Raw genomic sequence first — 14,670 nt, forward strand, 5'->3', positions numbered from 1 at the left:
GTTTGTTGGCATAAAGCCTAAATAGAGAAACTTATTGACTACTCGGTATAAACAAAATGTTTGTTGGCATAAAGCCTTAAATAGAGAAACTTATTGACTACTCGGTATAAACAAAATGTTTGTTGGCATAAAGCCTTAAATAGAGAAACTTATTGACTACCCGGTATAAACAAAATGCGGAGGCGTGTAGCCTGTAGCGGTGTCCGGAAAAGATTTACAAATTACCCGGTATAACTTAGAGATATGGTGTACGGAGGCGTATAGCTTATAGCAGGAAGAGACCGGAAACCGGGAAACCCGGCGTAACAACGAGAAACCCGTTGCCCGGCGTGTAGCAGGAAGAGACCGGAAACCGGGAAACCCGGCGTAATGACGAGAAACCCGTCTGTATCATTATCGACCGTGTCGGTGGTTAGTTGCGGGAGCGCCGCGAGATGGCGCGCGGTGCGCTGGGGGGGCCCGTAGCGGCGGGCCCGTGCTTACGCCTGGTGATTTTATCGGCCGAGTCGGGGGGTTGATACCGGGAGCCGCGAGATGGCGTGGGAGGTATGGCGCTGGAAGAATCACGGCGGCTGGCCCTGTCCTATGCCCCGACGGTTTCCCCGTCCTCTTCCTCGGATGCCGCCTTGAGGTCCTGCACATGGATGTGGCGGTGCCATCGTCCTCGGGCGTCCTTGAGGTCAACAATTACGGGGGATACGATCCTCCGGACAGTCATTGGTACGCTGTACTTCGGGGCCAGCTTGGCGTTGAACGCGTTGGCCTTGCTGGACTGCTGGTCGCGTTTCCAGACGCGTTCGCCCAGCTGCGGTCGCCAGTCTCGTCGCCGTAGGTTGTACGGCTTCTCTTGCCGCTGGAAGGCCCGGGCGAGGTGGATTCGGACCACCTTGTAGGCGTCCTCCAACTGGGTCTGGCGGGTGCTTGGTCCTGGTGCTGGTGCGGTTCCTGGTCGATCCTCTGGATGTGGGCGGGCGAGCTCTCGGCCGTGCAGGATGTAGGCCGGAGTGTATCCGGTGGCCTCATGTCGGGCGGTGTTGATGGCGAACTGTAAGGCGGGGATTCGCTCGTCCCAGTCTTTGTGCCGCCGGCCTACGTACTGGCTGATCATTGTTTTAACCGTACGGTTCGCTCGCTCTATCGGATTGCATTGCGGAGTGTACACGGGGGATGTCCGATGTTGTATCCCGTAGGAGGCTAGCAAGGCCTTAATGCGTTGCGCGACGAACTGAGTCCCGTTATCGGACACCAGGGCGACCGGACACCCGTGCCGGTATATCAGGCGGTCGGTGAGTGCTCGGGCTACGGCTACGACGGTGGATTTTCTGAGCGGGACCATCTCGATCCACTTACTGAACCGGTCTTGAATGGTTAATAGCCAGGTATGGCCGCTAGTGGATCGAGGCAGGGGACCGATTAGGTCTACGGCGGCTTGTTCCCATGGTGCGCGGACGGAGGTGGCCATCATCCGTCCAGCCGGTCGTTGTTGACTGGCCTTGTGCCGCGCACAATTAGCGCACCCTCGGACGTACCGGGCAATTTCCCGAAACATGCCGGGCCAGTAATATAGCTGGGCCACCCGAGCCAATGTTTTGGAAATGCCTAGGTGCCCGGCGGCCGGGTCGTCGTGCATTCGCTGAAGCAGGGCGGGTCGTTGGTCTGTAGGCACGCACTGCTTCCATTGCTCCTCGGCTGGTGTTTCCCGGAAGTCCAGATCGTGGAGTACATGCCTGTATAATCGTTGATCCTGGATTTTATAGTCCGGGTGATCGGTCGGATGTCTCCGTACTTCGGCTAGTTTCCGGTGATACCACCGGCATTTCGGCCGGGTCACCGCCAAAGCTTCCGGGAGGCGGGAGAGGGCATCTGCCACCTGGTTAAGTGTCCCGCGCCGGTACTGGATGTCGAAATCATATTGTTGTAATTCGAACATCCAGCGGGCTAGTCGTCCGGTAGGGGCCTCGATGTGTTGTAACCACTTTAAAGCTTGGTGGTCGGTCACGACGGTGAATCGGTAGCCCTCGAGGTAATCCCGCATCCGGCGTATACCCCACACGACAGCCAAGCACTCTAGTTCGGTAGCGCTATAATTCTTCTCGGCTGCGTTGAGGGTCCGGCTGGCGTACGCGATAACCCGCTCTCCTTCGCCGAGGTGTTGGGTTAATACGGCCCCTAACCCGTGGGCGCTGGCGTCGGTTTGTAGTAGAAATCTTCGCGCAAAATCTGGACAGGCGAGGACAGGTGCGGTGGTTAAGGCCTGTTTTAGTTTCCGGAACGCGGTTTCTTCTTCTTTTGCCCAGGTCCAGCGCGCTCTCTTTTTAGTGAGTCGAGTGAGAGGGGCGGCGATAGTGGAGAAGTCAGCGATAAATCGGCGGTACCATGACGCTACCCCTAGAAATTGCCGAACCCTGCGGAGGGTCGTGGGGGCAGGCCAATCGGTAATGGCTCGCACTTTCTCTGGGTCCGTCCGGATTCCGTGCCGATCGATAACGTGTCCGAGGTACCGGAGACTTGGCCGGCAGAAATGACACTTTTCTGGGTTGAGACGGAGTCGGGCGTCACGGAGGCGGCGAAAGACTTCGGCCAAGTGGCCTAGGTGCTCCTCGAAAGTACGGGATGCGACAACTATGTCGTCCAAGTAGACGAGGACGTGTGGCTCTAATTCGGGTCCTAGCACGGTGTCGAGCAGCCGTTGGAAGGTGGCCGGTGCTGAATGCAGTCCGAATGGCATGACGCGGAACTGCATCAGCCCTCTCCCTGGCACCGTGAAGGCGGTTGCGGGGCGGCTCTCCGGAGTTAGTGGCACTTGCCAATACCCGCTGCGTAGGTCCAACGTGGACAAGTAGTGTGCGCCTCGTAGCTTATCCAAGGTGGCGGCAATGTGAGGCAGCGGGTATGCATCTTTCTCGGAGGCCGCGTTTAATCGGCGGAAGTCTATACAAAATCGGTAGGTCCCGTCTTTCTTCTTTGCCAGCACTATCGGAGAGCTCCAGGCGCTGGTGGAGGGCTCGATGACTCCTTCGGCTTCCATCTTTTGGACCTCTTGGTCGATCACGGCCTGCATGGCCGGATTACGGGGCCGATATCGTTGTTTAATGGGCGGCCCCGGTTTTAGCCGAATTTGGTGCGTGGCTTTGTCGGTCGGGCCGCGGACCGATTCGAACTTTGGAAGTTCGTTATTTAGAAAGGCCTGTAGCCTTAGCGCCTCGCTGGTAGTTCCTGGGCTGATACTGGCTGTCGCGATTCCATCTTTGGTTGTTGTCTCGGTGACAGGTCTGGGCGGCGGGCGCAGCTCGACTCCTAATTTCGCCCAGAGGTCTATGCCTATTAGTACGGCGTTGTCTAGTTGTGGTAGTACGGAGAAGCGGTGGCGGTACGATTTCCCTCGTAACCTGACCGTTGCTTCGATGGTCTCGGCAATGGGGACTTGGGTCCCGTCGGCCAGGCGTATCTGGGCTGCCTTGAGATCTGGGCTAGACGGTGTGCGGTTGATTCGGCGGGCCGTTTCAGCGTTTACGAATGAGATCTCTGAGCCGGAATCGAGGAGGCCCCACAAATGTTGTCCGGCGATCTGGATCCGGAGGTGCGGTCTCGGGTTGTATTTTAGGTCGAGTCGGGCTGGACGACGGCCGCGACGTCTCCGGCCCGCACCCCGTTTCCCGTCGGGGGGTGGCAGTCACGGGTGAGGACCCCGTCCTTGCCACATCTCGAGCAGAATTTCTTCGGAGGTCGCTGGCAGTGCAGGCGTGTATGTCCTCGTTGCTTGCACCTCCAGCAACATTCCTCCCGACTGTAGACCGCGGAAGCTACGACCGGGGTGTGGCTTTGCGGCACGTCCCTTCGTCGTTCCTGTCTCCGGCGGTCGGCCTCTTCGTATTCGGTGGCTCGGATGCTCAGATCCCCGACGCTGAGCACGTCCGCCCGACGGATGTACAATTGGTACTCCGGATCCATGTTTTCGTAGAGCTGTTTCCAGTTGGTCTAGGGGTGAATATCCCCCGGCGCGCCGCATCATGGTCAGAACCTCGGTGGCGTACTTTTGGAAGGACTCTTTAGGGCGTTGTTGACGTCCCTGGATCGTCCTTTTCATCTGTCTCTCATACCCGCTTGGCAGGTATTGCTGGCGGACAGCTTGGCGAAAGTCGGCCCAGCTGGCTATGGTATCGCGGATGTTGCGATACCACAGCAGGGCGTCTCCCGTAAGAGTTCGGGTAGCCCTAACAGCATCTGGGCGTCGGTGTAGCCGTAACCCAGGCACAGCTCTTCCGTACGCTCGAGGAATGCCAGGGGGTCCTTGCCCTCGAAGTGGCACCCCCATTTTCGGATCTGATCCATGATCCTGGCCGGTTCAACAGGTGTCGGGGTGGTAGCTTCTTCGTCTTTGGTTGGGCTTCCGGTGGCCATTTCGACGTTGATAGTGGGCACAGGTAGGTGAGTTCGAAATAGCGCGGGGTTTTGCCCGACAAATCGGCGGAGGCGTCGGCGGACCTCGTCTAAAGTTCCTTGGCTATCGATTCCGTGTCTTTTGGCCAAGGCAATAGCTTCGGATTTTGATAATTGATTTACCCACGCGGGCATCTGGATAGGCTTAAGCGAGTCGGGATCTCCACTGGGCAGGTCCTTGTTCGGGCGCCATGTAACGGTTCACCTTTCCCGACGCCGCGGATCGGCTCGCCGGTTCCAGGATTCGGGAGGAAGGGGGAGATTCAGACTCGCTTATTCCTTATTAGCAATGCTTTGGTTTATTCAAAAAGAAACAAGTAAACAAAATGTTTGTTGGCATAAAGCCTAAATAGAGAAACTTATTGACTACTCGGTATAAACAAAATGTTTGTTGGCATAAAGCCTTAAATAGAGAAACTTATTGACTACTCGGTATAAACAAAATGTTTGTTGGCATAAAGCCTTAAATAGAGAAACTTATTGACTACCCGGTATAAACAAAATGCGGAGGCGTGTAGCCTGTAACGGTGTCCGGAAAAGATTTACAAATTACCCGGTATAACTTAGAGATATGGTGTACGGAGGCGTATAGCTTGTAGCAGGAAGAGACCGGAAACCGGGAAACCCGGCGTAATGACGAGAAACCCGTCACCCGGTGTATAGCAGGAAGAGACCGGAAACCGGGAAACCCGGCGTAACAACGAGAAACCCGTTGCCCGATACTAAAGGTAGGAGGCCAGAAACCGAGAAACCCGGCGTAACAACGAGAAGCCCGTTGCCTGGCTAGGAGGTCCGGAACAGGACTGGTGCCGGCTCATCCGTCGAGCCGGCTTATATACCCTGCCGGCGGTTCCCCCACTCTACATCGAGGTTGTGGTGGGGGTAACGCCGGCGTCGTAGTGGGGCGCCTCTGGGGGTTGTAGTGGGGCGCCCCTGGGATAGGGTGACCCGTGTATCGCTTATGTTTTTGTGCTTAGGGGCGCCTTAGGCGCCATAGCCTCAAGTGGCGGGCGGGTGATCGGCCCGCGAGGCGTTAGTAACGGACACGCCGTTACATATGTAAAAATTGATACAAAAATATAAAATACTTATAATATATTAAATATATTAATTACATATAATAGTATTATTAATTCTTAATTGTATTAACCCTTAGACTGCTGGGAAAGTCACTTTTGTAACTCGATGCAAATCTTCGAAATTGTGTACAATGTGTATGTTACTTATATAGATAAATTTTGAGAAAAAAAAACCTCAATTTTAATAAAAAAATGCTTGACAGTCTAAAAGGGTTAAGAATAATATATAATTTTATTGTTTATATATTTCAAAAGCAATTTTTTTTTAAATTTTTTAACTTGTAAAAATAACATTTTTAGTATGATTATATATGTTTGTGGAATCATTAGCAATGAGTTAAATGCCGCGATCATTAGATAGACCCAAAATGCACCCCTCTAGTTAAATGGATGAATCTGGTTCGTCAAAATTCTCTGTAAATCAAAAAAAGTGTGGCTATTGTTAAAAACAAATCATACACTTATGGATGCAACTTTCACATCTTTCATGCTGCTGACAAAGTTTACTCTTTGTGTCAGGATCACTTTTGCAGAATTGCCTTTGTCACGGATAAATATAGAGATTATTTTCTTATCTGAGAATTCGATACAAGTTATATCGCAATCGAAAATACCAACAATGTTATTTTTTATACCACAAAAATATTTTTTGTATCACAATTGATGAGACTTCATAGAAAATATAATTAAATTCATATAAAAAACGTGAAAAATTGTTTGAATTTAATTGTCTTTATTGTCACACTATATCTTAGCATATTACAATATAAGCGTGTTCTTATTTTGCAATTCCCCTCATTGACCTAATAGAAATTATAATGAATATATTTAAAAACTTGAAAAAATTAATCTAATTTAATTATCTTATTTGTCGTCTTGTATTAAATATATGCAACGTAATAAATAAGAGATCGATGACTTAATTTCTAAAAAAATATTTATTTATATGTAAAACTTGATACAAAAATATAAAACATTTATAATATATTAAATATATATTAAATAAATAAATTATATTATAATATACAAATGTATTATGCAAGAATATATTAATTATATTATAATATATTATAAATATATTAAATATATTATTTACATATAGTTCAGGTTTATTCCGGACTCCCCTTAATTAAGGCTTGCCAGGGCGTTTTTAGAGGACCGCCAAACCCCTTACAACCTCCTTCTCTCTTTTCCTATTTACATTATCACATATCATTGATATCAAACATTATCATACATATTGTTACATTGTAATGTACAATATATACAATATGATACAATAACAGAAAATCATAACTCCTCTCCTCCCTTCTCCCCTTCTCCTCTCACCTTACCCTTAAATACAATTCTGCTCCTCTTCTTCCTCACCTGGCCATTTTGCGACCTTACAATATAACTGGGTCTCTTCCCCCCTGTCCCTGTACCCCTATCCTATCCTTTCCTACTGCATCCTTTTCTCCTCGACCCCCTTTGCCTCTACCCTCCTTCCCTACCCTTTTCCTATTCCTATTCTCTCTTTTTTTTTTCTAGTCTTTGCTCCTCTTTCGTCCCATATCCATCTCTTCCTCCTCTTCTTTCTTCACCACCTTTTCTTCACACTTCCTCCTTCGTTCTCCTTCATGTACCTCGCCTCTTCCTCTGTTTAATCTTTCTATCGTTGCCAGCATTTGCTCAATTACGCGCCTATCTTATATGATATTGCGCGCGCTTGTTGATTACATTTAATAGTATTATTAATTCTTAATTGTATTAATTAACCCTTAAACTGTTGGCAAAGTCACTTTTGTGGCTTGGTACAAATCTTCGAAATTGTGTACAATGTGTATGTTACTTATATAAATAAATTTTGAGGAAAAAAAACCTCAATTTTAATGAAAAAATGCTGGCAGTCTAAAAGGGTTAAGAATAATATATAAATATAAATTTAACGTATAAGACGGGCAACAAGAGCCAAATCGCGGATGACAATGCGTTATCCTAACGAAACTAAATAATTTTTCGTTAGAATTAAATACCGGTGCACAAGGCACCAAATTTTTTACTTGGACACGGCCAAGATTTTAAATATGAAATAATCTCATATTTTGAGATTTAATTTCAATACCCCTTTTTAACCCCCCCACGGAAAATAAATAAATGAATGCAAGAGAAAAATATAGATCCGAAAATCGCTGAATCGGGAATCGAACCCGAGACCTTTCGCTTGCCGGGCGACTGCTCTTCCAGCTGAGCTATTCAGATCCTTTCGATTCTATACTTTTCTCTGTTATATATATTAATGTTGGTAAACAAACGCATTTTTTAAGCCAGCGTGTATCAATATAAGAGTTTTAACAAGGCTCTGTAATATAAATATAAATTTAACGTATAAGACGGGCAACAAGAGCCAAATCGCGGATGACAATGCGTTATCCTAACGAAACTAAATAATTTTTCGTTAGAATTAAATACCGGTGCACAAGGCACCAAATTTTTTACTTGGACACGGCCAGAATTTAAATGACAATTAAAATATGATACAATAAAATCTAGACACTTCTACACTTTCACATCCCCTTCTCTTTTCCCTTAAATCATTTGTTTTCTTGCATCATGTCATTTCCGCCTTAATATAATGGGTCTTCCCTGCTCTCTTACTTATCATATTTAAATCTTTTCTTCGAGCCTTTGTCTACAACCCTTTTAACTTTTCTAGTTCCTTTCATGCTTTTTTTTGTTTACCGTCTTATAGTACATTTGATATATTATTACTACATCTCTTAATCTTAATACCACCTAATTTCTTCCCAACGATTCTCTCGTTCATCCCGATCGCTCTTCCTGTAATTTTCTATCTTCCACATTTTCATTCCGCCTAGTTTAAGAAGCGCGGTTGTTGATACATTAATTATATATAGATTTTATTGATATTAAAATCCTTGCGTTGGTCCAGAAACTTTTGTGCTTGTGTACAAATCTACGAAAAATTTGTATCGTTAAAACATTGTATCGGATTGCTCTTATAAGTTTTAGGACATAAAAATACCTCAATTTTATAACAAGCCTCTAAAGGGTTAACGATATAATAATATAAATTTAGTATAAGAGGAATATGCCATCGCGCTACCATGTTTTAACAAACTCCATCTTCATCTCGCTAAGACCAAACCGATGTTAAGCGACCAAATTTATATTAGAAATTTTGAAATGAGAATTAATCCTATGGTTGAATCTCGAAATTCCCCTTGTTCCTTTCTTAACATCCCCTGTAAGAAAAAGAGCAGAGAAAAATATGGTCCGAAAGTGGGCTGAATCGGGAATCGAACCCGAGACCTTCCGCTTGCCGGGCGACTGCTCTTCCAGCTGAGCTATTCAGACACTTACAATTCAATATTTCTCTAATTTTATTAACACCCATTCCCCACCAGGCGTCGTACCTGGTCTAAACGCCAACAAAATATAAATTTAACGTATAAGACCGATACATGCGTTATTGACTAAATAATTTAAAAAAAAAAGGGGTATTGAAATTAAATCTCAAAATATGAGAATATTTCATATTTAAAATCTTGGCCGTGTCCAAGTAAAAAATTTGGTGCCTTGTGCACCGGTATTTAATTCTAACGAAAAATTATTTAGTTTCGTTAGGATAACGCATTGTCATCCGCGATTTGGCTCTTGTTGCCCGTCTTATACGTTAAATTTATATTTATATTACAGAGCCTTGTTAAAACTCTTATAATAATATATAATTTTATTGTTTATATATTTCAAAAGTAATTTTTTTTTAATTTTTTACTTGCAAAAAGAACATTTTTAGTATAATTATATATGTTTGTGAAATCATTAGCCATGAGTTACATGACGAGTTAAATGCCGATCATTAAAAAGACCCAAAATGCCCCCTCTAGTTCAATGGATGATCTGATCCGTCGAAATTCTCTGTAAATCAAAAAAAGTGTGGCTATTATTAAAAACAAATCACTTATGGATGCAACTTTTACATCTTTCAGGCTGCTGACTTTTCTTATCTGAGAATTCGATACAAATTATATCGCAATCGAAAACACCAATAAATACGTATTATTTGTCCACACAATCGTAAAATAATAAATTGTTACATTTGCGGAGAAAATTTGTGCCGAATAAGGCTTTCATTGTAAATTGCAATATTTTTGTCGTAATGGACATTAAATTGTAGTAATATTCACGAAATTTATTATATAAAATGTTGGAAATCGCATATAACATATATTGAAAAATTCCTAATATTAATGATAGAAAATTCTTGAGAGTTTAAAATATTGAATAATTGTTACGAAAAATTATTCATGCAATAATTAGAGTATTTTCGTTGGTCAAGCGAATAATGTAGTTTTGCAAGGAAAACACAAGATTCATAAACATTACACAATTGAATACATCGAGCGTGCGTATACTGTAAAAAATATGTAATATGTTACACAAAATTATGTAAAATTACATAAATGATAATTGATTTTTGATGATAAAAATAAAAAAGGAACCATGTAAAAGAGAGGGAGATGATATTTAAGATGCACGAAGCTTCTCAAAATTATCATCGTTTCTCGTAAAAGGATATGCAATATATTATATAAAAACACGTATAATTACATAAATAATAAATGTAAAGTTACAAGATAAATAATGAAAATATATAGAATGTTTCATTATTTATATGTATATTGTAATTTTACATATTACTTTTGTAATATAAATTCTTTAAATTTTAAATTCGGACTTTAACGCTCAATTCGCCAAGATTCTTTCACTTTTAGATTAAAAATTAATCAGCTACGTTATTAATAATATTCATAGCGCGAAAAATATATATATAAGTATAAAAATAATAAAAATAAATGGATATTTTAAAATGAAAGTTAGTTGTTTCATCTCGAAATAAGTAGCTCCTTGTCTGTGTATTATTTATAAAATAAGAGCATGCAAAGCTATATACAAGTATGCCGACATGCAGACACTCTTAGCATCTTTGTCTGTTTATTAAAACTTGTTTATAAGGCTATTTAATCACGTGCGAATATATCGTTTGTTGCAACCGCGTGCTTAATCTCGAATCATTTCATATACTGCATTTTTCATGTCCAAGACCTCTTTTTATGAACAAGCATACACGTGAGTAGTATAGTGGGCACTATGGCCCGTCAAAACAAACCCCCACCACCGACCCGTCTGGCGCCGTGTCTTATCTTATCTTTCCCCCACCACCGGCGTCTGGTTTTTCCGAGTGTGGGTGTAGGGGGAGAGGGTGTTGGGAAAAAAAAATGGCGACTGGCCCCGAAACGTGGGGATGAGAATTTTTTTATTTTTTTTTATTTTTTCTGATTTCCTCTGGATTTGAACCTGGGGCCTTCGTGTTTCCGAGCAGGGTCCTAGTATGTTGAGCTAAACGAGATCTTACTAGTCTAAGGATTAGATGAGGTATTTAAGCTAAAGTTGCGTAAGGTACGGTATGGGGGTTCGGGTATACGTGTGGCAAGGATAGCTCGTCGAATCAAATGGTCGATATTGGACGGGGTGGGGTAAAAACAGTTCGGGTATACGTATGGCAAGGATAGCTCGTCGAATCAAATGGTCGATATTAGACGGGGTGGGGTAAAAACATTTTGACCAAGAAAAGCGTCATGCGGTCGACCGGGGATCGGTGGCAGGTAGTAACTGACAATGCCGTAGGGTAATAAAAAAAGAACACGCAAATATTTGTACTGGCGAGCATTCCGACTCGTGTCGCGATAAAAAAATAATGCATCATTGTAGATTAGAAAGAATGCTTATTGTTGAAAAGATGTCAGATAAAATTTTATTTTAAAATAACTCGCTGCTTAATGAAGGTAAACAGAAACATGGATGTTGAGGAAATTTCTGAAAAGAGGAAGTGAAAGAAAATTGAACAATGGTTTTAAAAGTACAAATATGATTTATATTTAAAATATTTTTACAGAACAAAATTTATTTATTAATACTAAAATTCATATTATATATTGTTATGATTCGCTTGTTTTTGTAAGTAAAAATTTTACGAAATAAGTGTATGATTAAACGATCGTTATATTCACAATCTTCGGAAAAAAGAGCGAGAAACTGATTAAGATTATAGCCGCTACACATATAATATAAAAATACACAGCAGTATTGTCCGCAAGTCTTAGAAAAAATTTCTTGTAATTGTTGAATATTCCAACGATGGATGATGGAGTTTCGTCGAAGTCGGATGAGAAATCCTGGATACAAGGGAGGTAATCCGTAGCTGTCGAAGTAAGTGGCTGTGCCGTGTTCATCGAGGTAAAAGGCGATCCAATGTTCTCCAGGTCGATCGTGATTGTCGGTGTTAGCGACGATAGCCGTCGACCTCGTCCACACCCTCGGAACTCTGTCGGCTGCATAGACTCCAACATGTCTGGCATCTAGATGACGCAATGCTTGTAGAATTTCGCGAGAGTTCATTTTTTTGTCCCAAATACGAACGAGTGTACGGTATTATTTGAACAATACCAGTTTTTACCTCTTTCAACAATGCGTCTTCTTCTATCTTGAGTTGTTTTAAGAGGTTTTCAATGTCAGTTTGCGTCGAGATGGAAATTGTTTCGTTCTTGTTTCTATCCGTCTACGTCGATGACGGTTCAAAAATCACAAATCTCTCTTCTTTTTCAATCTGCTGTTTGTTGTTTTGCTGATTTTTCTCCTCTATTTGTATTTTAGTTATATTCTCATTTACATCGCAAGAAACGGCGGCGTCGTATTTATCGTCGCTATCGTCGAAGGTAATTTCCCAACTTTCGTCAGAACTACAAGTAGCTTCGGTAGAGGTTGAAACGTTCTCGCAATTATTTTGCACACTTAGCCAGCATTTTAATTTATAAGCATTGTATAACGCGCAATGAAAGGTTCCAAATTTTCGAATCCCGTGATGACCGCAATATTGTACGATATCCTCCTCATCCGGTAGATTTTTAAATGCTGGTGAGGTACCCTCCAAATTATTTATATCTCTGGAAAGTAAATTCCTTAAGTAGTTTGCTTTTTCGTTACCTCTGACGTAAACGCAGCGCGCGTGTCTTGCGATTTCGCGGAGATGCGAGGTAAAATATTTAGGATTAACTGAGCCGTCGAACCACTCGATACCGTGATAATTTCGTGAGAGCCAATTGTTTTCTCGTCTTGCTTTTGCGGGTAATTTTCCAAACGCGTATGGTGGCATCATAATCCAATGCTCGACAATCGGAGCATCGATTGCGACAACGGCGACTTCTTTCGCGATAAATTTATTGGCTTCATCGCGGAAACCTTGTATGTCGACGACTATGTCCATATTGTGAGATTTTCGTTGGTGAGGTACAAGCTCTTAGCGAAACGTGCGCGTTTGTTCGTGTCTCGTACAAAACTGAATTCATTCTAGCGCGTTACATAGTTTCCACTTCGTGAATAGCGTCATTGAAATTTCCAAAGGAAGAGGAGGGGGAAAATTTTCTAATCGCGTATTACATTACTGTGTATGAATACATGTTGGTGAACGAGCGTTAAAAGCTAACCGGAAAAATCGACGATAACTTGACGCGATGCGTCGATTTCTACGACATTATCGAATTTGGCGTAAACGATACAATTAATTGTTTCGGTAAGTGCCTTCTCGAATCTCACTTCTAACCGAAGACTTCCGTGTCTCACGAGATTCCAATGACCGGCGCAATTAGCGGATAGATCAGGTGTAAGATCAAAAGCGAATAACGTATATCCCTGAGAATAATCATCTCTACTTATAGAATTTCCCTTGTTCAAAAAATGGATACCCGTCCCTGAGAAGAGCGTATGATAAGCTTCGATGTAAAGCGGTTCGCGAGACGAGAAAACCGGTTGTAACGGTCTACTGGGTATTTGTGTACCGTCGACGTATAGCGAGAAGAAATTTATTCCGTAATTTTGGAAATTAAACGGATTCAATTTTCTGTCACCGTTAAACGCTTTATTATCGACGAAACCTACTATTATTCGTTTCGGTAATTGTCCCAGTATTACATTATCTAACGATTCACCCACAACCCCACTGTGAATCGTGAATGTTTTAATTTCAACTCTCGTAAGCGGATACTTGGCGGTAACTTTGCTCAGCATTCTAGCATGCGCTAGTAATACTCCGGAACTTATTTTCGCTCTTCTCACCATTAGGCTTGCATCGAGTATACGAATTTTCGATGTGCAATTAGTTTCTATGAAACAAAACGTATCTTTCGAGCGCACGAGTCTCAACCGCACCTCGACGCCATTAATTAAGAATTTGTCCTGATTGAAAACGTCGCAATGGAGGTGACCTATAAGATCTAGCGCGCGCCCTCCGCGTATGTAACGAGCTCGTCTCGCTATAGCGGTATTGCCTTCCGCTCCTACTGTATCGTCCATGTGACCGGGTGTATCCGCATCCCATAAGCACGAGGTTAGATGGGAAGTTTTTGCGGGTGATGAATAATTTAACAACGCTTCGATGTACGCGCGGTACGCATAAGCGTTGTTTGGAGGCGACACGAGCTTTTGATTGAAATACACGTCGATTTGATTGAAGATGGAATGAAGAAAATGATTTACGGGGCCCACGTTGACGGCGGATCCGGTGGCGAGACCGAGTAGCGGCTCGGTTTCTACACGTACCCGAAGACTTAGTAACGTGTGTGTGAGATCTAAATATTCTTCTCCGTGACCCGGGATGACGAATTCTAGCGGGGAGTCGTCCGAAAGCGAGGTCACGGGTTTGTAATAAATCCATTGCGAACTTTCGATGCTAGTTTGCGTGGGCGGTAAAGAGAAGAGATCGAGCTCGCTCTTTAAACACTCGCTCGAGTGTGTGTGAAGAAATGACATTTTTTTCTTTCACCGCCTGCTCTACCAACGTTATTGTCACGAACAAGCGTATTTAGAATAATGGCGATTATGAAAATATATCGTATACTGTACGCTTTTTACCGCTAATAGCTTTACGCCGTTTCGCGGACGACTTGAGTCTTTTTACAGTCGAGCGATTTTTCCTCGTATTATTTTTAGTTTTTTTTGTATTTGTTCTTTTTTTCCCACGCGACTTGATTTTTGATAAACTTTTTTTCTTATTTGTCTTACGACGTTTACGCGATGCGGTTACCGAGGATTT

General features: G+C 43.3%; 1 protein-coding gene across 1 annotated transcript; it reads right to left on the reverse strand.

The window, feature by feature from the left end:
- Nucleotides 1-13,061: 13,061 nt before the first annotated feature.
- On the reverse strand, nt 13,062-14,387 carry LOC146723023 (uncharacterized protein F54H12.2-like). Its single transcript, XM_085483332.1, has one exon. The coding sequence runs from the start codon at nt 14,385-14,387 to the stop codon at nt 13,062-13,064; it is 1,326 nt and encodes a 441-aa protein (XP_085339458.1).
- Nucleotides 14,388-14,670: the final 283 nt, after the last annotated feature.

The sequence above is a fragment of the Nylanderia fulva genome, unplaced genomic scaffold (genome assembly GCF_048542155.1).
Source record: "Nylanderia fulva isolate GAGA-0341 unplaced genomic scaffold, ASM4854215v1 Scaffold243, whole genome shotgun sequence".
Classification (NCBI taxonomy): Eukaryota; Metazoa; Arthropoda; class Insecta; order Hymenoptera; family Formicidae; genus Nylanderia; species Nylanderia fulva.

Coding starts and splice junctions, on each gene's coding strand:
- LOC146723023 (XM_085483332.1), bottom strand. CDS start 14,387: ATGTCATTTCTTCACACACACTCGAGCGAGTGTTTAAAGAGCGAGCTC.